General features: G+C 40.1%; 1 protein-coding gene across 7 annotated transcripts in view; it reads left to right on the top strand.

Moving 5' to 3' along the window:
• Window positions 1–26,833, top strand: part of TRIM55 (tripartite motif containing 55) — a 35,467-nt gene that overhangs the window by 431 nt on the left and 8,203 nt on the right. Inside the window, exons 2-11 of one of the 7 annotated variants that reach the window (XM_036338396.1) lie at window positions 411–583; window positions 3,835–4,000; window positions 6,219–6,314; window positions 9,629–9,751; window positions 15,122–15,355; window positions 15,706–15,728; window positions 15,834–15,958; window positions 17,175–17,452; window positions 18,759–19,046; window positions 20,351–20,438. In XM_036338396.1, coding sequence (XP_036194289.1) covers window positions 411–583; window positions 3,835–4,000; window positions 6,219–6,314; window positions 9,629–9,751; window positions 15,122–15,355; window positions 15,706–15,728; window positions 15,834–15,958; window positions 17,175–17,452; window positions 18,759–19,046; window positions 20,351–20,438 — 1,594 coding nt within the window. The remainder of the gene's footprint in view (window positions 1–410; window positions 584–3,834; window positions 4,001–6,218; window positions 6,315–9,628; window positions 9,752–15,121; window positions 15,356–15,705; window positions 15,729–15,833; window positions 15,959–17,174; window positions 17,453–18,758; window positions 19,047–20,350; window positions 20,439–26,833) is intronic. The other 6 variants (XM_036338395.1, XM_036338399.1, XM_036338398.1 and 3 more) reach the window with 6 other exon arrangements.

Raw genomic sequence — 26,833 nt, forward strand, 5'->3', positions numbered from 1 at the left:
TTTCAAAAAAAATAAATTAATGATTTGCTTTGTGCTTTGCTGTTAGCCTCCTCTTATTTTAATGCTACGAATCAAATTTGTGTGTGTGTGTGTTTTAAATGGAATCTGTTTCAAATTTGTAAATGAATTACTATCCAATACATTAATGTTGGAGTTTCTGGCTAGGAGCTTTTGGTTATGAAAACACTGGATGGAAAATAACCTCCCGGTGAAAATGATACATTGCAGTTGACTGTGGATGGGAGCTGGGCCTGTCTTTTAGGCCTACTTGCCGAGAAGGCCCTAAGGGATTATCTTATGGCAAGCTTAAAGTAGAAGTTGATGTTTGTAGTAACAGAGAATGAAGAGGCGTCTCAGAAAAGCTACCCATGGCATTACTCAATTCCTCTTTTCTTGCTTGGCAAGAACAGGCCTCTAACCCATACTTGCCCACAAGAGGAGGCACCACGGTGGCATCAGGAGGCCGATTCCGCTGCCCATCCTGTAGGCATGAAGTGGTTTTGGACAGACATGGGATATATGGACTTCAGAGGAACCTGCTGGTAGAAAATATCATTGACATCTACAAGCAGGAGTCCACCAGGTATAGTTCTTCCATGTATCAAACCCATTGGAAGCTTGTTTTTATTTATTTGGTTGGTTGTTTTAGTGAGTCACTACACTGAATGTTTGTTTAGCAATCACAGGCTAATTGCTTCATAGCAAAATGTTTTTCCAAGTCAGTCTTTTCCAGTGGGATTGAGAGTTGCTCATGGGAAAGGGGAAGGGAGATAGTGACCATGCTTTTGTATCAATTTAAGAATGAAGTAATTCAACACCAATCCACTCCAAATGGTGACATTGAAAGAGGCATAATGCTGCTCCACCCAAAGCTTTGTATTACATTCAGTGTGGACATTTCTGTACTTCACAGGATCTTTGTAGCTCTAGATTCAACATAGCCAAAAATTTATAGCATAAAACTTTATAGGAAATTACAGAAATGGCACCTTTCCAATAGTCCATTCCTAGTTCAGACAGTCTCATCTTAAAATTATCTAGATAATAATAAAAACAAAATTCTCTAACATGTCATGGAATTGACTCTGGAAATTGCAAGGCAAGATAATAGTCCTGGCCTTACACAACTTGTAGAGACATGGGAGAAAAATAAAGATGGAGTTCAGGTTATGTTTCCCTATCTCTAGATTATATTTACTGCATGCTATTAACATTTACCTATTGATTGATTGATATGCAGTATATATATGATCATTTAAAGGGGAGGAGGCTTCTTCATCAAATCACATTGGCTACAGAGTTCTTTTCCTAAAGACAACACTGTGAGAATTCATTCCTAGAAGGCATGGTATGAAGAGCCCTCCTTCAATTGTATGCAGGTCAGGCGGGTCCACAAAGCTTGAAAGCAATATTAAGACCATTTAGAAATGACCTCATTGTGATTCTAATTAGAAGGCATGTATTTATGGAACATCTGCATGCTTCTGAGAGCCTTGCACTCTTAGAAGGAAAGCTGCTTTATAAATCTAACATATAATTAGTATAATCACTATAGCTATTAGTTTCTGCTTATGATTCAAAACTAAATTCGATAGCACCAGGATATAGATGGAACTGGGGAAGAAGAATGATTGCTGATGACATATTGCAGAGATACGTAGTCGACTATTTCCCTTGAGTCAAAAGTCTCTTGAGAAGAAGGAAAGTCCTATTGTTGCTGTTGCTTGGATTTCATTGTATTTCATTAATTTAAAATGCAAATACACACACTGTCTCTTTAAAACAGTTAACCAGCCAATGAGTTATCAACCAGTTATTAAGGAAGTTTATATAATAACTGATTCCATGCCAACTACAGTACCTTCCTACATGTTCTAGTTATTGCAATAATTTTCCATTTTTCTACTTGCCACAGCAAGACCTTGAAACATATGAAATAACAATAGTTGTTATGAAGTCCAGAGAAGAGGAGATGTTAAAACTTGTAGCATTAGTAAAACTACAAGACACATTAGTTAACTATAAAGTCTGTGTGGTACATGTGTCAAAAATAGTGTCCAGGTGAGCAAATTGTATAAAAGCAATGAACCAAATGTCCAGCAATGAAACTCATAGCTGAGTGTACTAAGGGTATTTCTGTGATTATTGAATTCTTTTTATGCTGTTGTTTCTTAAACTTGAGACTTGCCATTGGGACATTTTTATTTGGTAACAAAACCACAGGTTGCACAAAGGGCTCAGACAGATATTTGGGCAGAAACCCAGTTGTTCCCTAGAAGCTGGAAGCCTTATCAGCTCAGAATCCTGAATCTTAGGATATATTAGGTGACTCTGGAATAACCTGGGATGTACAGAATGAGGTGAACCCAGCTATTCTGTTTTATTTTAACAATGCTGGTCATAACCCCCTATACTGATATCATGGCCCATCAAAACCTGCAGTTTTTTAAAAGTAGATCTTGATAACAGCTAAAAAATATTCAGTTCCAAATCTGACATGCTTCTAAATAACCATATGTTCGGCAAGGTTTTGGGTTTGTATTTAAATTTTTCAAATACCCATCAACAGTCTTAGTCTTTAGATAAGATATATAAAAATTCTAGATTTTTGTGTGAGTTGGCTACATCCACACCTCCCACCATACTCACCAGAGGGAGCCTAAAGCACTACAACATGGTGTAATTTTTTAAAAAATATGTTTTTAATGATTTTAGAGAGAAAGTAAAAGGGAGAGAGAGAGAGAGAGAAACATCAATAATGACAGAGAATCATTGACTGGCTGCCTCTTGCACACATACCCAAGTTGCTAGGGCAACTTGGTACAATTTTTATCTTGATCATAACATCTAAGCCATGCTGACGGTTAGGGGAATATACAGGGTGCTTTCATGCGCTGTGAATTTGGGACACTACAGGTGATTCCACAGCTAACAGATTACCCATAAGTAGCAATGACTTGTCACCCCTCCCTCATGGTTTCTTTATTGCTTGTTCATCTCTCTAGCATTTACAAATCCAATGCTCCATTATTACCTGCTGTAGCTCGAAAAGTTTTAGCAGGTGCTGACCTGTTGGGAAAACTGAAACTTGGGATTACCTGTGAGATTTGTACTTCCGATGCTCACCATGTCCCAGAACAGCATTTTGCATTTTTCTTATTGCCTATTCAGTATAATTGCTCACATTCCCTGAGCACACACTGCTCACGCCTAACCACTGCCAAGTCTTCAGGAAGTTATTTACATTTAACTTTCTGGGTTAATGGCAGGAGTTCTCTTGAAAATAGTGGGCAGTGGAGACAGTGTTGGAGCATGTTCTTAATGCATGAGCCCAGTGTTAACTTTCAGGAATTGCACTAGTTTTGTTGTTGTTTTAATTCTTTATTGTTTAAAGTATTACATATAGTATTACATATGTCTCCTTTTCCCCTGCCATTGACCTCTCCCCATCACCCCCACCCTCCAGCACATGCCCTCACCCCCTCCTGTCTGTGTTCTTTGGTATGGTTATATGCATGCATACAAGTCCGTTGGTTGATCTCTTACACACACACACACACACACACACACACACACACACACACACACACCCTATAACTTGAAAATTTGCCATGCTGGGAATACTCAACACCACGGAAGTTGGCCATGCTACAGATCAGAGTCTCCACCACCCCAGGCACATCACTGTAAGGAAACTGAATTTGGAGGGCTCTGGGAGCCCTCTGGAATGGGTTGCTGTTGAGTACAGGGGCTAGCTGGGATTTGCGATGCTGATCACCCATCTCGGCTCTGCCCCATTGGGAGCTGACACATTTATCTGCTACCTCCTCCCAGACCAGAAAAGAAGTCCGACCAGCCCAGGTGCGAGGAGCATGAAGAAGAGCGCATCAACATCTACTGTCTAAACTGCGAGGTGCCCACCTGCTCTCTGTGCAAGATCTTTGGGGCACACAAGGACTGCCAAGTGGCTCCCCTCACTCACGTGTTCCAGAGGCAGAAGGTAATGGACTCTCCACTGCCCCTCCTCTGCAGCCCCTTGAGACAGGAAGGATGGAGGGTCCAGTGGGAAGGGATGCTGCATGCACATGACCTCACGTTTGAGTCTCTGGAGGTGGTGGGGAAGGCCAGAGAGGGAAGGGATGCGGGAGTCGGGTGGATGTGGGAGGGAGGCAGTCAAGAAGGGGATTGGAGGGGGAAGGGTTGCTGTTTTTTGCGCCCTTTAGAGGTTTCTGAAGATGAACAGTGTTAGGGGAATCTGAGCTCCAGCTGCTCAAACATTATTTGAAGTTCAGACTATAGAAAAGAAAAAGATACCTTTTACTCCAGTCACAGAATGTTTTTCTTCATTTACCAACAAAAGATTCCCCCCCCACCCCCCGCCTCCACCCCGCCCCCAATTTCCTCCTCTCTTAGTACAGGAGAGATACAATGAATGGCGATTCTTTAAGAACAATTTAAAACATTGCTGGACCCTAGCTGGTTTGATTCAGTGGATAGAGCGTGGGCCTGCAGGATGAAAGGTCCTGGGTTCGATTTCAGTCCAGGGCACATGCCTGGGTTGTGGGCTTGATCCCCGGTGTGGGGTATGCAGGAGGCGGCCGATCAATGATTCTCTCTCATCACTGATGTCTCTCTCTCTCTCTCTCTCATCACTGACGTCTCTCTCTCTCTCTCTCTCTCTCTCTCTCTCTCTCTCTCTCTCTCTCTTTCCCTTCCTCTCTGAAATCAATAAAAACATATTTAAAAAATAAATAAAACTTTTCTGGGCTGGCCCTCAATACTAGGTGAAACCCACCTTCTAGCCTTTTGCCCTAGGCCAGTTGATGAAAGGCCTCCTCTGAGTGTCCCCACCCCAGGGCCTCAGGCTCAGTCCTTTCATTCTGATCAAATGCAGCATCTCCCCCAGTTTACCACTAACCTGCCAATATGGTCTCACCCATGGACAAGTAGGAACTTATCCATTTGATCCAAATAAATGTGGATTCACGTGCTCAAATAGGTGTAGCCACTCTAGACACCTAGAATTTGAGCAGCTCCATACCTTGATTTTTTTTTTCTGTTAGAATCATAGATTCCACATTTGCTCAGTGTTTTACTGAGGATCAAATTTGGAAGCCAAACTTTTAAACACCACCAGTTCCCACCAGTGAGTACTAACTGCTAAAAAAGCAGTATTTCATAAGATGTCTATAACATTTATTTTTTAATCTACTTGTGATTTATTCCTCCTTTCCTTCCACCCCTAGTCTTAGTGTACTAGAACTGACTAGTACCAGTTTCACACTGCTTCCCTCAGTGCCCTGGAGACTCAGGTGGGATGAACAGAAGGATGGATGGCAGGACTTTTACCCCACTCCTGTTTGGCCAAAATAGCTTCACTCTCATCCATTTCTTCCATTTGAAGAAAGCATTCTGCAGCTTTAAATTGTGTTTACAACCACTGTTATTGCCACTTAAAATGTGAGAAAATTAGATTACACATTTTGCCCAACATCATAGAGAAGTTAAAGGCAGAGTTGGACCAAGCAGGTAGATCTCCTACTTCCCCATTCTGTGTTCCTTCGTGCTCCTTAGCCAACTTTGGGAAGGGAGTTAAGTACAAACAATGGAATCTCTTCTTGTCAGGAGTCTGAGAGGAATTTCCCCTAGAACCAGTTGAATGTTAGTAGTTTCAAGTTACATTGTAGTGACTTAGTCCAGTACATGAGTATGTGTACACCTAGCACATAGAAGGTGCATGATAAGTATATGTTGAATAAGTATAAGTGAATAGATGAATGAGTAGTCACTATATACATTTCCCTAGTAAAACTAATCCTCAGCTGCACTTGGCAAATCATTTATTTTCTGTTTCTGATGTCACATATTGGACTCCATTCAATTTATAAACAATACTTAGAATTCTTTAGCTTGAATATGCTATTCTCTACCTATGGCCTATAATTAGCATTCTTAATGTTTTTAACAGGGTCACAGTCTGGTAAGAATTTGATGAAAAATATGAAGCCTCTTCCCACACAAATGTATTTCTAGCCTCATCCATACAGAATTTACTTACAAGATTAGGAGGTTCACAGAACTCCTGAGACTCTCTGTTCCTCCTTTGGGTTTTATAGATCCTAGGTTAAGAACCCATGAGGACAACACTATGATTAATTCAAAATCAGTGCTGACTAGAAAACCCCTAAGATCTTGCACCCCTCTTTTCTCTTCATTAGTCTGAGCTCAGTGATGGCATTGCTGTCCTTGTGGGAAGCAATGATCGAGTCCAGGGAGTGATCAGCCAGTTGGAGGACACCTGTAAAACTATTGAGGTAAGTAAGACTCCACAGAAGTGTAAACCAAAACTGAACTCCTAGGGATGTGGCTTCCTTAACACCACACTAGAAAACCATTTCAACATTTCAATCTCATCTTATAGAAGGACCTCCTTCCTGATATGTCTCTAAAATATTCACTTCCTGTGACTTTACCACATTTACTAGGGTTTTGTTATATGCATTGGTCTTCTTGGTCAACCCATTTTGAAAGATTAGCTACAGGGAAAGTAATTCCCCATAATGAAAATGAGTGTTGTCAGCCTTTATAACACAATTTCTTTGTGGAAATCTAAATCTAATTAAGAAATGCTAGTAAGAAATTCTTATTCTAGTTTGAGCTGCATATCTGTGCTCTGACAGTGGGGCTGCAAAAGGCCAGCAGGAAGAGAGATCTGCCTGATTGTGCTTAGGGAATGGCTCATTAACTGGGAGCTCATGGAGGCCTGAGTTCTGGTTTGTTCAACTCTGTTTGCCCTCTGCCTGGCCCAGTACCTGGTACATAATAAACACTCAATGAAAACTTGATGAACAAATGGATGAATGGCTGGCTATTTAGTTCAGACTTAGGTTTGGCATGTTAAAAACATAGGAAATCCACTTTTTCCCCAAGGTCAATGATAAACAGTGTAATTGCTGAAGGCAAAATGCTGGAACCTAAAAAGGTTTAGCTCTGTAGCAGATATCTTGTCAAGACTTGAAGATTCACAGACTAGTTGAGCCCTGCTGCAGAGAGACAGGGGTAAGACATCTAGGTCTCTGGCCCTGTACCCTGGAGCCATTTATTCCTCCCTCCCTGCTCAAAGTTTTAGGGTAATTTGTTTTTTAGTTGGACTTCAGGTGCAGAGTGTTGAGGCATTGTACTGCTCAGTTCATGGCTAATTGTATTCATATTTGTGGGCAAGGCCCCTCTTGTTATCTATTTATTTCCTTTTATCCCTATTTTGCACTCCTGTTCTCTTCTCTGTAAATAACCACTCTAACGTGCTTGATGTTCCATTTACGTGTATCCTTATAAAATATGTATTGTTTTATATGCATGTCTTTTAATTTTATAAATGGCATTGTGTTGTATTTCTCATTCTGCTTCTTACTTTTAAAAAACTAAGCCAATGTACATTCAGTCATTCAGTTTTCTCCTCTGTAAAATTAGAGTAATCATAGTACCTACTTCATAGTTACTGTCAGAAATTAAAGGAATATAAGCAAAATGCTTAGCATGGTGCCTGGCATATGGTGAGTGCCCAGCAAATGCCATAGTCTTATTATTTTATCATTAGAAAGGCACATTCTATCAAAAGCCAAAGGCCAGTTCCTAGGTGATGACTTCAAGATATTGGCCATAATCATCTCATTTTAGATTCACGAATCATGAAAGTCAAACTTCTCTCTTCTCCACACTCATATTCCTATGAGAACCCATAAATCTGGGATCCATTCATAGAAGAAAAATTTTCTCTTGGTGAAAAGCCCAAAAGATTCTGAAGTGGACAATGTTAACTTTTTTCTTTTTACTTATTTACAGTAAAGGTCAAATACAACTCAACCAATAAGCCATGAATCAGCACTCCAGTGTAGTACCACATTGAGTCTTGAGTACATAAATAGGAGTGTGTTGCTTGTGGGCCAGTGAGATAATCTCTATACTTGTCTCTGCTTGGCTTTCATCAGAGATACCTCTATCATGGGAGGGCTTTCTGTGAGGGATGTTAGGTTGGGGACACATACAGGAGAAAAGTCCTGTGAGTCGCAGTTGGCCTTGAGCAAAGCCAGTGTCAGAGGACACTGAGAGGGCGTGGAGAGGTTAGACAACAGTTTTGTTCCTGGGAGCTCAGGAGCAATAGGAAGCAGCTGTTTTTATTTCCACTGAGAACAAGACTAGAAGGAACAGGTGTGCAGTTATGTTAGCAGAACGGATTTAGTGCAGATGTCAGGAAGAACTTCCTGGAAGTGACAGTCAGAATTATTACCTCTATAATTACTGATAAAAGCATTCCTCGAACATAGTACTTTTATGAGTACTTTCACAGGTTACTAGAGGAGGATGTGTAATTGTCTCCTGGAAGGCTTCAAGATGAGACTGCAAATTGGCAGGAGTCTTTGTTGTTGTTAATCCTCACCTGAGGATATTTTCCCATTGGTGTTTTAAAAAATATTTTTAGAGAGAGTGGAAGGGAGAGAGAGAGAGAGAGAGAGAGAGAGAGAGAGAGAGAGAGAGAGAGAGAGAGAGAGAGAGAAATGTGAGAGAGACACATCAATTGGCTGCCTCCCACCTGAGCCCAGGATCTAGTCTGCAACTGAGGAACATGCACTTGACTGGAATCAAGCCTGGGGCCCTTCAGGCCACAGGCAGACTATCTACTGAGCCAAAATGGCTAGGGGGGCAGGAGTCTTAAAAGTGCCCATCTCTTTTACCTGTTTATTTCAACTCTGGGGTTTTATCTTAAGAAATCCAATGAAAAAGTGGTATACAAAACAGTATGGAATGTATACATTAAAAAATAACTCCACATCCATAGGGGGAAAAACTCCAGGGTAAGAGAAGTGAATAGACGATTTTCAATGCCTTCCTTATATATTCCTGCATTCCACATTTTTCTAAAGCAAGCCTGACATTTTAATACCTAATAAAATAAGAGTGAGTGAGTGAATGAATGAGTGAATATGGCTCAGATAAGCACAGTTCCTTCAGAACAGTTTAGGTGGCTTATCAGGAAATGCAGGGATTGGCTCAGAGCTCCATGGAAATATCTGATTTTAGCATTCCCACTTGATGCCAATATCCCCCATGTGAAGGGGCCCGAGGACAGAGATGCTGCCACAAAATGGCCACATTGTGTACGCCTGTAATCACTAAGGTGCTCTCCTGTACAGGTAGGACCTTATCAGTGGGCAAAGCACCAGCGGCTCACTTCCTGCTGGCCCAGAAGCCAGCTAGTGAAGCACACTGGGTCCTTGGCTCAGAGTGAAATTGTCCTACCTTGCCAAGCAGGTGAATTCTGTACCCAGGTCAGGGTCCCAGAGCTCCTGTGTCCCTGGTTCTGCCTGGGGTTGTTGTTTCCCTTTCAGGCTGTGCTCACCACCTGCTGGAAAGCCTTTGGTGGCTGTGGACCAGGGGGTGGGGAGCTGTTGTTAAAGAATTCTCCTTTCTGATTGGTGAGGAACCCCTGAGGGACAGGAAATGGAGCAGCCCCTGGAGTGGGCTCTGTCCTTCCCTAATTACTTACCTCAACCCAGGAGGAGCCTGACATCTGCCCTTAGGTCAAGTGTCCATTCCCTTTACATGTCTAATTCTGTCCCTAATCATGCAGTGTCTTGCAGAGCTGGCCTGGCCAGGCACCTGGCCCTGGACTGGTCCTGGCGAGCTGCTGAGCTTAGGAGAAATCACATTGTGGACTCCTTGTTGCCCTTTAAAAGTAATGTGTTCAGTTGAGGTGAGTTCCCATTGATGATGAGAGTGGCATAGTCACAGAAGGGCAGTCTGAGCTGTGTGAGGGGAGTGGCATTTTCCCTGTTGCTGTGTTCTGATGACGGATGAAAGAGCCTTCTGTCCTTCTAGCCATCCTGGCTGATGTGGCTCAGGCTGAGGCATTCCCAGGGCTCTGGTTTGCAAGGGCAAGGTCTGGGGCTACCTTCCCTCACCTTACCAGCCCCTGAAATGTCGTGGGACCTGGCTGGGACTGAGGAGGGGGGCTGCTAGTGGGAGTGGAGAAGTGTATGTAATTCAGGAGCTCTCTGCTTCCAGAAAAATGTGCTTGACTTTCATTCTTCATTTCTAGAAAATGTAAGCTCCCCCATATAGTCTTTGTAAATGGCACTTATCTATATCACTGGACCCCAAGAGAGCAGACAATTAATATTGGCCTTCCTGAGGATAGTGGGCAGGCAGGCTAGAAATAATCCTGTTTTCCTGGATGCCTGTCTAGGGGAAACAGCTACAAATTGAAAAATAAATACTTGATTTTGAGCATTTGCAATATCTGGAAAATGTCAACTTTAATAAAATTCTCTAATAATTTTGCAGTGAGAAAAAATCCACTGTATTTCCAAAATAGTGATTTTACCCAAACAGCTTTTAAGCATTGTCCATGACTATAATAAGAATCATTTTAATAAGCATGCTCTAATTTTTAAGGCAGTATTCAAACAGCAATATAACATGTACCTAAGAGAACAGATTTCAGAGTTTGATTTTTATTGTATTTTTTGGGGGGGAGGGTGATACTGGTTAACAAAATTATACAGGTTTCAGATGCAGAATTCTACAACATATCATCCGTACACTGTATTGTGTGTTCACCACCTCAATTCATCCATCATCATTTATCCCTCGTGACACTCTTCTACACCTCCCCACATCCCAACCTCACCTCAGGAATCACCACACATCGGTTTCCCCGAGTTTTTTCTTTTTTGTTCAATCTCTCTACTCCCCCAGCCCCTACCCCCCAATCCCGTACAGCTGTTAGCCTGCTCTCTATCTATGAGTCCTATTATGATAGGAGGGTGAAGCAACTCCCTGCAGAGGGAATAATTTGAAAATGAATGGAAGTTCTATCTTTATCTAGGAAGCTTTATGGTAACTTGAAATATTGGTAAGCAAGGGAGACTGAACCTCTTCCAGGAAACATACTGACTACCCAGAGCACATGGGACTGAATTGAAATCTGCTCAGCTTGCCTTGGTCTCATGGTTTTTACTGAACCATGGGGCTTGAGTCAGGATGGGCTCACCTGGCCCTCAGCCTTCAGGGAGTTTACTCAAGGAGCTTTTAAATGATCAGAACTAATCAGCAAAACCCCTAATGCCAAGAACTCCAGGAGGAAGCATTAGAATTTTCATAAATTATAACATTATTTTTCTAACATGAAGTGGGGGTGATACAATATGGTAGAAAAAAAAGCATGAGTTTGGGAGTCTTGAGGCCCAAGGCCATTGAATAGAGTTCTTCCCTGAACACAGCACAGAGGCCAGATGGCTGGAGAGGGGGTGAACTCCAGCCCATGTGCCTGGAGAGACAGTGTCTTTCTACTGTGTTGGTCTCTTTTCTAGTGCAGCCGAGCAGAGACCTGGGCTCTCATCCTGGTCTGCACTCTTGGGACTTCTTCCAAGTTCTTGTAATGGGCCTTTATAAGTGAGGAGTTGGGTTTGATTTCCTTGAGAGAATCTTCCTACCTTAATAGAGTTCTTTCTCTAGTATTATTAATCTACTGTCTACTTTTTACACTTTAATTTTGCTTATTGAAGGGAATTTTGAATTTCTGTATTTCAAGTGAAGCTGAGTGGGCACTTACAGACCCAGAGCTGCAGCTCCAAACAGTGTATCTCGAATGGAGGAACGTGGTAGACATACGAATACTGGGAGGCTTGGCAGAGCCAGTTGCTCAATGACAAGTGGTGGGGCTAAAAGCTTATCTTCAGCTCTATTTTGGTCACAAAGCCACGCTCCTCACATGGTAAGAGCAGTGGTCACAACTGTCTCAGGTTTTTTCCTATCGTGACCATGGCACATTGCCAAGCTGACATTGCAGGGCTAGAGCATGCAATTTATATCTTAGTGCTGTAAATGACCACTTTGAAACTTTCCAGGAATCAAAAGAGGCATTTTAGATATAAAGAGGCATTTCATAAACTGTAAAATACTGGAACTCTAGAGAAAGAAGGGATCTGAGCAACTATTTAATCCCATCCTTTAATGTACAGATCAAGAAAAAAAATTATCCTGAGGTAAAATGGTTTCCTTGAGGTTGCATAGCTATTTCTGGCTTTTTTCTTTTGAGCAATGAATTAAGAAGAGGCTTGGGATATCCAGTTAAATTCCTATTTCTTTGGGACAGAACAAAATAGAAACTTTTGAATGAGGATTGACCATTCCTAGATTTCATTCATTCACTCAATCATTCACACCATATTTCTCATGTGGGCATTGTCTGCACAGGTAATGCTGGGAAAATATTGGTGAACTAAATGGAAGAGGCACATGCTTTTCAGGGAGATGTTATTCTAGTAGAAGAGATAGATAATAAACACATGAATAACAAGATCACTTAGACAGCAATAAGTGCCTAGGGAAAAAGTGAGCTGCTGAAAGTCTAGCCATGCGGTAGCATTTCCTAAACTGTAATGTATAAGCAAATGTAGTTGCTATTAAAATGATAGCAATTTTATAAAAAATCAATAAAGTGAAAATCATTAAAAACCAGAATAGAAATAAAATAACACATGGTATTCCACTTAAGCCACTAAGTAAAAATTATATGGGCCAACTAAGTGATCTAATCTTTGACCTGAGCAAATACACTAGCCATGACACATGACTTCATTAGCCTCACTGAAAAGAATTCGGCTTTCACAAATTTCTCACACATATTAAATCATATAGGAGAAAACTTTTATGAAACAAATACATTCTGCTACTATCATATACTAATATAATACTCATTATTCTGAATGTTTTAAGTGCACAATTCACTTTAGAAAAATAAGCTAGAAACCATCATATAGTCACAGTAAGCAGCACAGCATCTGAACATCAAAGGTGTACTTCAGGAATGCAGTGGGCACATAGTTGCTTGTAAGCTTAGAACAGGAGGTAAGACAGAGAAAGAAAGTTTGATTGGGAAGCTACTAACAGGCTTCAGTTCCTAGGCTGCATAATAGTCTAAATCTTAAGCTAAAAGGTTGGAAATGGATGGGAATTTGGTAAATCCAGCAATTTACATGTCTGGACATGCTGTGTGGGCCCCTGTACTATTACTTTGACAGCTACCAAGACTCTACACATTTTCATCCCCTCCTGTACTCCTGTTCATCATTTATGTCCAAATTTGGGCATCACTTCCTGAGCTAATATCACCACCCTCGTCCTGTTCCCGTCAGATATCCCCCACCCACACAAAGGGTTGATTAAAGCCCCACCTCTATGCTTCTATGAAGCCTGATATAAATCCTTAATATATTTCAATTATTCAGCCTACTAGGTTATATTATATTATTGGTCCATAGTCTTTCTCATTCAGTGAACTGAGAGCTCCTTGACAACAGGAATTATGTTTAATTCATTGTTAGGTCCCCAGAGCCTTGCACAGTGGTTGGCACAAATGACATACTTAAGAATCATTTGTTAAATGAATGAATAGATGGGTGGATGACAGCAATACTATTATGAGAACTAACTATATTATCCAACAGAGGCAGTGGAGTGAAGGATGTATTGCTTGCTCATTTGTGGAGCATCTTCATAATTAACCATTTGCTTTAAGTCATTCTTTTTCCCCTCTTAGTCTGAGAATAGTAGAGAAATTGGGGGAAAATGAAACATGATTTTAAAAAATCTATTCAGCAGATATTTATTGAACATCTGTCCAAGGTAGTATGTGTCCTAGGAAGACCCGGATTCTATTCCCAAGGAGATTATCATTTAGATTTTTAAGAAACTCATGTAAAGAAAGAAATATGTGATATAAAAAAGAATAATGTTTACTAAAATAAAAGAACAGGTAATAAGGATCGTCCAAAGGTTGGATATGTCAGAGATAAATTGATTGGGTCTAGGAAGCACCCACTAGGCAGGAGAGCTAGGTTGGATCATCATGGCTCAAAACCTGCTCTCAGCCATAAAGGTCCTGGACCCAGATGGTCAGGTCCAAGGAGACAGGTACACACACACACACACACACACACACACACACACACACACACACACCAAGCTTACTGGAGTTTGAAACAACAAAAGGCCTAACTGGATTTAAACATGGACTCAGAGTATAAAGGGAGCTGGCTGGTACTGGAGATGCTTTAGTCACACAGTGCAAATGGACAAGGCTGACTTCCCATACAGCCTTTCCCTCCAGGAATCCAAGACTAGATTCAATATTTCACTCTCTTATGACAATATTGGATAAATAGAGCACCTGAATGCAAGTATATGCCACAAATGATAAGTATTATGGAATTTCAGAAGATTAAAAAATGACATTCAACCATAGAGATCAAGGAAAGCTTCAAGGAAGAAGTGGTATTTCAACAAGTCTTCAAGATAGTTTAGCATTTGCAACTGTGAATTGGGGCAGAACATTCTAAACAGATGGGGAATATGAGAAAAGAAAGCGAGTGATTCATTTTTGCTGGACACAGACATGGTATGTGATGGAGAAGAGTAATATATGGTGAAGGAAAGCTGGAATCAGGTAATAAAAAGATTTGAAAGCCAGTTGTAAAGTTAAAGTGTTATTCTTTAGGCAATGGGGAGTCATAACAGAGAAAAAGCACTATATCCTAGGAAAATGAATTTGACAGCAGCATGTTTGTTGGCTTGAAGAGGAAATCCCAGATGCTGAGGCCATTGGAAGCTTCAGAATATACATGGGATGACTGAACTACAACAGCAGCAGTATAAACAGGACAGAGAAAGACTGAGGGTACAAACCAGGAAGTACCATAGTTTTTTCCTTATACACACACACACACACACACACACACACACACACACACACACACACACACACACTCCAAAGCAAAATATAAACCTATAAGCTATATAACCAATATGTAATTTAAAATAAAACCTGTCTTAATTTCTATAAAATTATCCATTTAGCCAATTTGATTACTTTTGGTTTGGCCACATAATTGGATAAAAGTGGGATTTTCAAAGTATCAACACAGTAGGTATCTGTAAGTGATAGCTTAAGGGAAAAGTATCCTACATAAATAAAGTTTCTTATCTCCCAAAATGTCCAGGTGCTTTTTCCAAACAGACATTCTTTCAAACACTTTCTAACATTAGCTAACCCAACTAATAGGAATGCTGCAAAAAACAGAAACAGGAACTTTGTGAGAAGTTTGATTACCTGTATGGCATCCTGGAGGAGAGGAAGAATGAGATGACCCAAGTCATTACCCGAACTCAAGGGGAAAAACTGGAACATGTCCGTGCTCTGATCAAAAAGTATTCTGATCATTTGGAGAATGTATCAAAGTTGGTCGAGTCAGGAATCCAGTTCATGGATGAGCCAGAAATGGCAGTGTTTCTGCAGGTAAGTCTCCTTTTGGCATCAGAGGTAACTAACCAAGCAGATGGGTGTTGGAGAAGTGGTTGGCATCACGTTTTTGCTATGTACATCTCATTCTGATCTATTTTACCAACTAAAATATAAGTTCATTGTGTGCTTATTCTCCATCTGCTGAAACAATTTCATGAGCATATATTTAAGGGACCATGACATTGCTTAAATATAAGATGGTTCTGGTATAAAGGAGCAGTTATTTATGGCATTTAAAATTTAAACTATGAGATTTTCAGAGTCAGCAAAGGAAAGAATTAAGTCTCAACATCATGTTTGATGAAAAGAATTTAAGTAGGCTTGTCTTTTGTTTGCTTTCACAGAATGCCAAAACCCTGTTACAAAAGTAAGTAATTTTTATTTTAAGGAAAAATGCAATACTCTTCATTTTTATCCAAGGCTATCAAAACTGTAAACAGTGACACAAAGTAGCAACTTGTCTTTATTGCAGAATTTCTGAAGCATCGAAGGCATTTCAGATGGAGAAAATAGAGCATGGTTATGAGAACATGAACCACTTCACAGTCAACCTCAATAGAGAAGAGAAAATAATACGCGAAATTGATTTTTACAGAGGTTTGTTATTCTTGTGACCATTTGGCCAAAATTGCAAGTGTGTGAAAGCTGCAGAGAGTTCAGTGGGAGAGAAGGTGGATTCAGAGTCACTTTCAGAATGGATGGTGACAATTTTACAAGGATTATAATCTAATGTGAAGTTCTACTTCATTACAAAATCATATAGTTTGTTGACAGTGTTAATTTAGCTTTGCTTTGCATATCAGAGTGTCCATTATAATGCCATTATTGGGCATTTGACTCTGGGTAGTCAAACACTTAATAGTTGTTGGTGATGATGAAATTTCAATTTCAACCCTCCACAAGGTGTTAGCCACAATGATGTAAGGTTAGAGATGAGATAAAGATAAAACATAGAAGACATATGGATAGATAGTGTAGTTCATCCACTTAATCAAACTTTCAAGGGCAAGAATAGTAGCAAGTCAAGAATAAGTCACAACCTGGTAATAATACTTGGACCATGTGACTAGATGTACTCCATGAGTTATAAATGCATCCCTACCATTTGGCCCAGAAACTCCACTCCTGAAATTTATCCTAATGAAATCACTGAAAAGAGGAAAATAACCTTGGAGCTGATCAAGTCTCCTCACCCATCCTAGCCCATCTAGGTGAGGAGGCACCTCAGCTAGACTACTGTTAATGCCAGGAAGCTGTATTAGTGTTCACAGATATAACTTTAGAAGCAAATTTTCCGGATGGATCTTTTGAAAAATTAATATCGTCTCTCCTTATTGTCCGAGGGAATATTAAGAGTAACAGGTTAGGAAAAGATGACATTAATTGTGGCAAAAGTCAGCATTCACTGAACAAAGGAAGTAAGCAATTAAAATAAAACTAGATAAAGAAGAGAATTGCATTTTCATTTGACTTGATGGAGATAAATAAGTGACAATCCTAACCTTTCAGGAGCTTGTAGATGTGACAGTGTGTGGTAACAATGTGAACAGGCTCTGGGGGTCAGGGGAATGGTGCATGGTGGTGGTGAGGACTAGACATCATACTGAGAAGGGGAGAAAGGAGGATGATGATGGTTTGGCCCCCTTCACATATGTTCTGTCCACATTTAACTAGAAGCAAAAAACTCCAGCATGATGGCATACTTGGGCGATAGTCAAGTTCTGTTAGAGACGATTTCCCTAGCCCTGGCCATTAATTGTTTTCATGGCTGTAGTGGTCATTGTAATGATTTAAAAATACATTACCTTACCAGAAGATGAAGAGGAAGAAGAAGAAGGAGAAGGAGAGGGAGAAGGAGAAGAGGAAGGAGGAGGAGACAGAGAGGAAGAAGTACAAGAAGAAGAAGAAGTAAAAATCGAAGAGGTAGAACATGTTGGAACAGAGCCATCAGAAGAAGATGAAAGCCTGGAGAAAGCCTTGGAGCTCTCTCAGCTGGCCTCAGAGGTCCAGGCTGCCCCAGCAACACTTCCTGTTTCCTCTCCAGAGCCACCTCCAGCCCTGCCACCTGCTGCAGATGCCCCAGTGACACAGGTAACCTTTCATGAGTTCTTTCCTACAGGACATGCCTGTGTGCTTCCTTGACCAACAGCCTAAATAATTCATTCTGCATTGAGGAAAAGATAACTTTATGCCAGACATTTGTACGTGGAAGACAAAAGATTTCAGGACAGTCACAATGTCTGGGAGAAAAGCCCCTGTAGACTATTCAACAGATCAGTTGTTATAACTGGTTTGACATGGTTTTCCATTAATAACACCCTCAAATTTGAGGCAATCTTTGTCTGGAAATTGTGTATATGTTACATATTTATAGAGAGCCAATTTCATGAATATTAGGTCTGCTCTGAATATAGATATAAGGTATAGGGTGAAAATATGTAATTTAGGGTGAAAAATAACAATGATGGTACTTTTGAAACTCTGCATTTTTTTTATGGATAATATAGAAAGTGAATAGAGAAGTTATGGTAGTTTATGTCCCTCTTCCTTACCCTGAAATACAACTTTTGTTCAGTATGCAAATGAAGCCTCGTTTTCTTGTATGTCATTTAATAAGATTATGTGTTGACAGAATTGTTTAAAAATGTTCTAAGCCAATTAGCTCATCCCAAATGTTGTACCTGATTGGCTGACCTTAAATTTCTAAGATGTCACTGGCCAGCCTTTATGCTGACTGCATGACGCCTTCAGCAGACAGGTCCCAACCTGCTGAGTTTGTGGACAATGCAGACTCATCACAAATGAGCCCTGTTTTTGCACCTGCTTTCACAGTGGATTGAAATTACCTACATAAACAAAACCTTAGAGCGAGAACTGGGGGGTGGAAGCATATCATCTATGCTCTGCCTCCACAGACAACCAGACTAAAATACTGTTATTTATAGTTCCTAAAATTTTGAAAACCTGAGTATACCAATTGCACTGAAACTGAAAGAGGGGTGATAACTAAATGGGAATAAGCTCAATGGCTGGTTTTAAAAAAGAGGTTTCAGGGGCCCACATATATTAAAAATTAACTTGGTCAATAGTTTGACCTTTCTCCCATATCAAATGTTTTGTAAGTAACCTTCATTTTAGGGTTCCTGGTCAGGCTACCATCTTGTGAAAGACATGCCCAGAAAAGAAGAGGGGAACTGCAGAGGCTATGCAGAGGGTACTGTGGGCATTTCTGCCCTTAGTGCTTGCCAAGGGTGGGGTGAACTAAAGCATGCACTGAAGCAGGCACTGCACACAGAGCTCACAATTGTCAAACCTGAAGGGAACTAAAATCAACTGCCTTTTTTCCCCTCTTCTTCTTTTTCTTGTTTTACTTCTGAACGTATCTGTCCTGATTAAGGGGGAGGTTGTATCCACTGGCTCTCTGCAGGCCACAGAGTCTGAAACTCCAGTCCCTACAGCAACGGACAGCGTGGATCCCTTGCTTTACCCTAGTTGGTATAAAGGCCAAACCCGGAAAGCTACCACCAACCCACCTTCCACCCCAGTGAGCGAAGGTCTGGGGCACATAGGGCCTCCTGGTTCTGAGGATTCGAGTGTGCAGAAGGCAGAAGTGGCAGAAGCTGCAGCCAGTGAGAGAGCAGCAGTGAGTGGTAAGGAAACTAGTTCACCTGCAGCTACTTCTCAGGTTAGTGTTGATGCTCTTGTGTCTGAATGCTCCCCTGTGCCACCCAGGGTCCTGCTAGTAACCAAGGCTTCCAAAGGGGCAGACAGAAACCATGGCCTTGGGAAAGTCTCAGGAACAGCTCAGCCCCAACCCTGGCGTATTGTTTAAGCCTCATGTTGACCTGTTTTTTAAACCTTACATAAAACAAAAAATAAAAATCAATTTGACCTCACTCTGTGCATGAGTGGTGACCTCACACCTGGCTTCCCAGGGGAGGGTGTCCAGAGAGCCTGGCCCTTAGGCATGCAGTTGAAAGCTGCTTTCCTGCAGTGACTGGCTGGTGTCCCTGTTCCCGTTGCAAGGCCACTTGCCCTTGCTCAGCTTACTCTATGTCCTCCTTGGGCTTCCAAAGACTAATGACCTGCTTTTGTGCCCTTCCCAGCAACCCTCACAGGGTATGTTTGAATTGAGTTCTAAGACTGCTCTGGAAAATAACCCGTGATTCATGGATTCTGGGAGTGTGCTGGCTACAGCTAGACAAAGATAGTCTTGGCTTGATTAAACTAGTGCCTTCCCTAAGCATGTGCTCCTGGGAGCAGAAAAGCACAGGTTTTCTTCCATTGAATTTTATAAAAAGGGACACTTACTTATTTTTTTCCTTTTTCTTATAATGAAAGATTGACATCAGTGTCTTCTTCCTAACACTGGTTAGATGTTTGCATGGCTCAAAGACTCCCCAGAAGAAATCTACAATTTCTTCGTGAGGAAGAATGTTCATGGTTACTCAATACTCTTGGGCATTCTTAAATGCTGTGTGGATGGGAGTGTCACCCAGACAAGGGGGCTGTCAAACAAATACTCTCTCGTTCCATGCTCCTGGGTCATCAGGTGGTTACCAACAACAGACAACATTTTTTCAAAAATTAGAAAATTAGCTACTATCTTGACTGTATCTGCTCAAGTGAACCTTCATTTCATGAGATAAAAAACCAAATGAGTTTGGAAAATTAAAAGTAACAAACAGGCTTTTGTGCCATATATTTATTTTCACAGATGAAAATGACAAAAATAAATGTTTGGTTTGAGGAAAACTTTTGAAGTGGATTTCAGGTTTAAAAAATGGAGTGGACTTTGATTATTCTTAGAAAGTTTCTGGGAATTCTTACATCTTTAGTGGAAGTTGAATGAGGAGGAGCTGTTTTCTGAACAGATCCTGTGAGGAGCACAAAATAGGGCTCTGAACCAAAATGAAAAGTCCTTCTGAATGATGTTGGGAAAACTATTTGTGATAATATCAGTGAAGTTTTCTTCTTGTTTCCTCACAGGAGTTAGCAATCTGCCTAGCACTTTTGGCTTTTCTTATACTTCACTACATCTGGAGTCAGATTCAGTGCTTGATTTTTACTTTAATGGGTAGGAAACATTTTCTTTTCCCTTGACTAACATCTCATGTAGTTTCTTTTATCATGTTTCTCTTCTGTAGGCCCAGAGATGAATTTCTCCCCACCTTGAGGCTCAGCCACCTAAAAAGATCCAAGTTCCTAGACAATACTGTGGCATGGAGCTCCCACAGTGCAATCACCTCATGACAGCTTCCTGAGGAGAATTGCTCCATTATCTAATCCTGCATGGAGGGAATCCTGATTCAGAAGTGACTCCGTGGGCAATTATTCAGTAATCCAGTAACAATGGGCCCTCCAAATGGCCATTAATGGGGGGAACAGTTTCAAAAGGCATCCATGATGCTGTGGGAATTTCCATAGATTAAGTAGCAGCATTTTATCTGCTTACACCAGAGGGGCCCAGGAGGTGGCCGGATGACTCCTGTTGGGGATACATAGGCAATTCGTGGTCTAGTGGGCAGTTGGACTAGGTGATTTCTCAGTTGTCTTTGAACCCTCAGACTCTACAGTCTGTCGTGGGAGAGAGGAGCCCTAAAATAAAGGTTCCCTGGGTACAGCAATGTCAGGGGGATTGCAGCCAGGAGAGATCTGAATGAGTGAAGAGTCAGAGATCAATGTTCACTTACCAGCCATAAAGAATTAGAGCCAGAGAAAAGTCATAAAGCCAACAAACAGCAGGTTATTTTTAAGACACCTCTCTCATAGTCAATCCTTTTCTTGATTACTGTTGGGAGGTTTGCTCAGGGACTGACATCTTACTCCTTTAATAATCCTTTGAATGTTACCAGTTTAATTAATTATATTTAAAGATTCAAACCCCATGAACTTTTAGTAAATGACCCTGCTGGACCTGAGACCCAGCTCCCTGTGCCTATAGCTCAGAAGCAATTCAGGGTGACTGTGCTGAAAAGCCTCAGCTATTTCTGGCTCGTTGACTTTTTACAGGGTTGACACTGACTCTTCTGGAAGTTCCCATCATACAGTTCCTTTTTGCCTCATTAGCTGTCTTCTCAGCAAAGGCAGTGGGATCTTTGTGGATTCCTGTCATGTCTTTAACTGTGTGTGAGTGGGATCTGCCCCCACTGGTTAATAGTTAGCCAGAAACCTGTGCCCCTATAGTCTGCTCAGGTGCTTACCTCCTCCTGCTGTCATTGTTTATGTGGAAGAATAGTGGGAAGATGTATTGGCCATGGACTCAGTGGGGCAAAAGGGGAGAGAGAAAACTCCATGTGTTACTGGAATAATCTAATGTGGATCTGAATAATTGTCTGCAGAGTCTAGCTTACATTCTGAGAAGTCAGGTTTTGGGCTTGGTTGCCATACATCCTTGTAATACTTCTCTGAGTCTGCAGGGGGAGAGTCATGCTTCTTGTCTGCCATCCACTGAGCCCATGTCATGTATACTGACATTCATGTGCCTGTTTGGTGGGATGAGGGTGAGGCAAGTGGGGACGAGGGGAGGTAGGGTGAATTGACATTCAGTTTTGTAAAGAACCGTGCTTGTGTAGTTCTTGGTGTTTGAGAAAGGGCCTGACACATAGAGAAGAAAATCTGTTTATGATGGAGTACCACTCTTTGATCCATGAAAAAAGATATGAACAGATCGATAGAGACCTCATCAAAGTATCAGACTCCTGTCCTCTGAACTTTTTGCAGGCCTGATACACCTTCATCACCTCACTAAATTAGTATTTGTCCAATGCAAGGTTAGCTTGTTGGAAAATCATACTTAATCATTAGTCTTCCCCTGAACAGTTACAGTGTGATATAAAGTTCTCCTTGATTCACTGGTCCCATGTCAGGGAATGAGGTTGCCTCAGAAACTCAGAAGCATGTCAGCTCACTTGCTCATCTGTAAACTCACTTCAGACCTCATCAGCCAGACTGCAAAGCTTTTAAGACCAGTGTTCTATTACCAGGTGCTTTCCTCATGGCCATTCACCTGCCTTTACTTTTGCTGCCTGTGATTTCATGCAATCTCTACTTTATCATGTACCTTCTCTCTTCACCTAATCACATAGGCAGATTGTGTGTTAGCAGCTGGTCATGGCAAGAACTAGACATCAATTCCCTCCACCAGTGGGGAATGGGGACTTTGCTTTTTATAGATTAGAAGAGCATTGTTGCCTTCCCATTCTCATTCTCAAAGAAAAAATAATTTCTCAACTAGGTTTGAATTCAGCCCTATATCAAGTTAGATCTCATAGAAGACATCCTTCTGCAGGATTCACTTTGAAACTGTTCACTCCCCATTCCTCCCAGAAAATCTTGTGAAGGAGATCACAGGTCAAACTATGCAAAGCCTCTTACATGAACTGGTCTTTAGCTACAAAATTGCCCTCTAAGTTCCACCATTCTGGGCCATGACTGCTATATAGTCAGTCAATGCAAAGAATTTGGTGGAAATGATATTTGACCTATGTCATGTGTTAATTTTAAATTTTACTTTGAAAAAAACTACACCAGGGCCTAGTTAACCTCAGAACACAGGACAATAATATGGTGGGGAAGACTTTTTGATACAGGTTGGCTTCTCTTGGAAAGCAGTCTCTATGAGCCTCACTTCCTGGGGATGCCTGGTTCAATCTGCTTCCATCTGCTGCCCTTCCTCTTCCTACACTATTTACATGAAAATTACACCTGGGTGTTAACACAGGGACTGCCTCCATTCCCATCCCACCCCCATGGACAATTGGGTATTTTATGGGAATGTCAGAGGCAAGTAGATTTTTTCAGAAGTGGGAGCGGTAATGTTTCTGTTCCCCTTTCTTTCTTCTCAGGGAGGTTTAGTGGCCTTGGGTGGAAGAATTTGTCCAAACCATTTAATAGGATCTGTTTAGGGAGCAGGAATTTCCAAATAAATGTTTCCTTATTTGGTAGATTAACTTTGCAGCTGCTCTGGCTGATACTTGAGCTTGACCGTGGCAGCTGCCTCAAGGTCAGAAGACCACCCCATCTCACCCTCTACACACACACACACATACACACACACACACACACACACACACATACACACACACTCACTCCACAAGCAGCGAATTACTTTGGAAATAGGGACTCTGACATTAAAACTTCTGCCTCTACAAAGAACCACAGCTCATATATTTTACCAGAGCATGAATTTGTAGTCATACAAGACCCAAAAAACTTTATAGCTATTTTTTGTTTTGAAGAATAGAATATCCACTTGTTACATTCCATTCTTCAAGTCTTAAAATAGACAAATAAGTTGGTCAGACATTCTGCTAAGATCAATGAAATTAGGAGAAAGAGTTTAGGTCCCAGATTTCTGCTTCTACACCTGACTCTGGGGATATTTCTTTGAAGCTCAGTTTGCTACCAGGAAAATAAAGTAACTATAATGAGAAAATTCATCTATTTACACAATGTTAGTACAAAAATTTTAATAAATTGTTTCAGGATGTTTTTATTGGGAGTATTCTGGACTTAGGACTGATACAAATCACTCTGAGTGACAATAACAACAAAAGATTCTCACTAAAATTGATAGCCCATTGCATTTTCTAAAATATATTTCTTGTTTTGAAGCTCTTATATAAATCCCCATTTCCCAAACTATTTTTCCAACATCCATTTAACAGAATGCTTACACAGCTCTTACTCCCCCTTTAGATGCCATAAACTCCATAAAAGCCCGTGAGGACTCAACTCTGAAGTCCACCAAAAGACATTTTTAGAATCCATTGCCCAGTAGAGCAAAGACAGACTGTACACATTAGAGACAGTCACAAAATATTAGGAGAATCAATAGATGAAAGATGTGATTTTTTAAAATGTACCTATTTTATGTAAAGAACTTTTTACAAATATGTAACAGTGTATAGCCACTACCACAATTAAAATATAGTATATTTCTGTTATTCCAAAAAGTTCCCTCATGTGTCTTTGCAGTTAGTCAATTCTGTATCCCAGCTAATATTTTGCTTGTCATTATAGTTTTGCCAATTCTAGAGAGTTACATAAATGAAAAGATGCATTCTGTAGACTTCTGTGACTAGCTTCTTTCACTTAAAATAATGCTTTTGAGATTTCTCCATTTGTTGCATGTATCATCAGAAGCTCATTTCTTTTTATTATGAGCAATAGTCTATCAAATGGATATACCACAATTTATTTATTCATCACTTGATGGATGATTGTTATGTTGTTAGCAGTTTTTGCTCTTTATAGGTAAGGCTTCTATGAACATTCACTTCTATGAATATAAGTCTTTGTGAATGTGTCTTTCAGTAAATACCTTGGAATGGAATTTCTGGATTATGTGGTAAATTCATGGTTAACTTCATCAGAAACGATCAAACTTTTCCATACTGGCTATTCAATTTTGTGTTTCTCCCAGCAATGTAAGAGAGTTCTAGTTACTCCACATCCTAGACAGAACTTGGTATTGTGCTAATCTTTTACATTTTTGCCATTCTACTGGATCTGTATGGTATCTTCTTGTAGTTTTAATTTGCATTTTCCAGATGACCAAAGATGTTTAGCATCTTTTCATGTGCTTCTAAGTCATTTTTAAATTTACTTTAATGAACTATCTGTTCCCATATTTTGTTGACTTTTTTATTCAGTGTTTGTCATCTTGGAGAATTGTAAAATCATTTATGTATTTTGGATAAAACTCTCTTCTCAAAAATGTTTTGCAAATATTTTTCCCCAGTCTATGGCTTGCCTTTTAATTTTCTTAATAATGTATTGTGAAGATCAAACACTTTTAGTTTTAATGAAGTCCAATTTATCATTTTTCTCCTTTTGATTCGTGCATTTTGTATCCTATTTAAGAAATCTTGGCTTACCTCAAATCAAAAGATTTTCTCCTATGTTTTCTTCTAGAATTTTTTATAGTTTTAGCTCTTAAATTAGATCTAAGATCATGTTAAGTTAATTTTCATATGTGTGGAGTAAGAATAAAGGGTTTCAGTTTTTGTGTGTTTGTTTTCCATATAGATATTCATTGGTTTCAGCACTATTTGTTGAAAAGACTATCGTTTCCTCACTTAATGACTGTAGAAATTTAAATGACCACATATGTGTGGATCTACTTCTTGACTCTCTATTTTGTACCATTGACCTGTATGCTTGTCCATCTACCAGCATCACACTGTTGTGATTAGTATAACTTTATAGAAGTCTCCAGAACAGGTAATGTAAGTCCTCCACTTGATTGGTTTTATTTGGCTTTTTTTCCTTCTATTTTTGGTCTATTTCCTACTGCATTCTTTCTTGCTCTTCATTATTTTTATTCTTATGCTCACTTTGAACTTTATTTATCTTTTCTCATTCCAGTTCCTTAGGGTTAAAGCTTGGATTATTGATTTTAAATACCTTTCTTTTTTTCTAATAAAACCACATAATGCTATAAATTTTCTTCTAATCACAGCGTAGATCATCCCACAAGATTTAATATGTTGTATTTTCATTTAATTCAAAATATTTTCTAATTTACCTTCTGCTTTCTTCTTTGACCCTTGTGCTATTTAGATGAATAATATTTAATTTCTAGATATTGGGTGATTTTTTAGACATATTTCTGTTTAATTTCTGTTTTGATTCTGTTGTGAAGAAAGAGTATTCTTTATATGATTCCAATCTTTTTAAATGTATTAAGATTTGTTTTATGGCCCAAAATATGATCTAACTTAGTGAATGTTCCACGTGCAATTGAAAACACTGTATTTTCTGTTGTTGTTGGGTGGTGTGTTCTACAAATATCAATTAGGTCAGTTGATTTGTAGTGTTGTTCAAGTGTATTATAACCTTACCGATTTCCATTTAACTTGTTTTATCAATTGCTGAGAGAGGGATTTTGAGATATCTGACTATAATTGTGGATTTATCCACTTATCTTCTACGTTCCATCAATTTTGAAACTCTGTTTAGGTGCATTCACATTTAGCATTGCTATATTGTTATATTTTCTTGAAGAATTAATCCCTAGGTAAATGTTTAAAAAAAAAAGATAACTTCTTTTCTACCTTTCCTCTTTTTCTGTCTGCCTACTTGAATGGCTATAAAGAGGAGTCTTCATTCACATATACTATCTTTTAAGGCAGCTTAGAAAAGAGAGGGGGCAGGTGGGATAGAACTTGGAGGAGGAAGGTGCTGACAATCCTCAAGGCATTCCAAATGGTTGGCCATAGCGAAGTCCTCATGGCCTAAATCTAACAAGTCTGTCTCCCCTCCCCCCCTCCAGCCATGCACAAAGTCAAATATAGCAAAGGCTGGGATGGCTGAGGTTCCCGATGCTTTTAAGTGACTAGGCTGAACTTTACAATCTGGTGATCAGTTGTCACTGGTCTGTGGGTTCCTATTTTTAGCTTTGATGTAAATTGCATTATGAGCTAATGTCTCTTTACACTTTCATGGCACACCTGTACTCGAGTTCAC

Source organism: Myotis myotis, unplaced genomic scaffold (assembly GCF_014108235.1).
Source record: "Myotis myotis isolate mMyoMyo1 unplaced genomic scaffold, mMyoMyo1.p scaffold_m19_p_16, whole genome shotgun sequence".
Lineage (NCBI taxonomy): Eukaryota > Metazoa > Chordata > Mammalia > Chiroptera > Vespertilionidae > Myotis > Myotis myotis.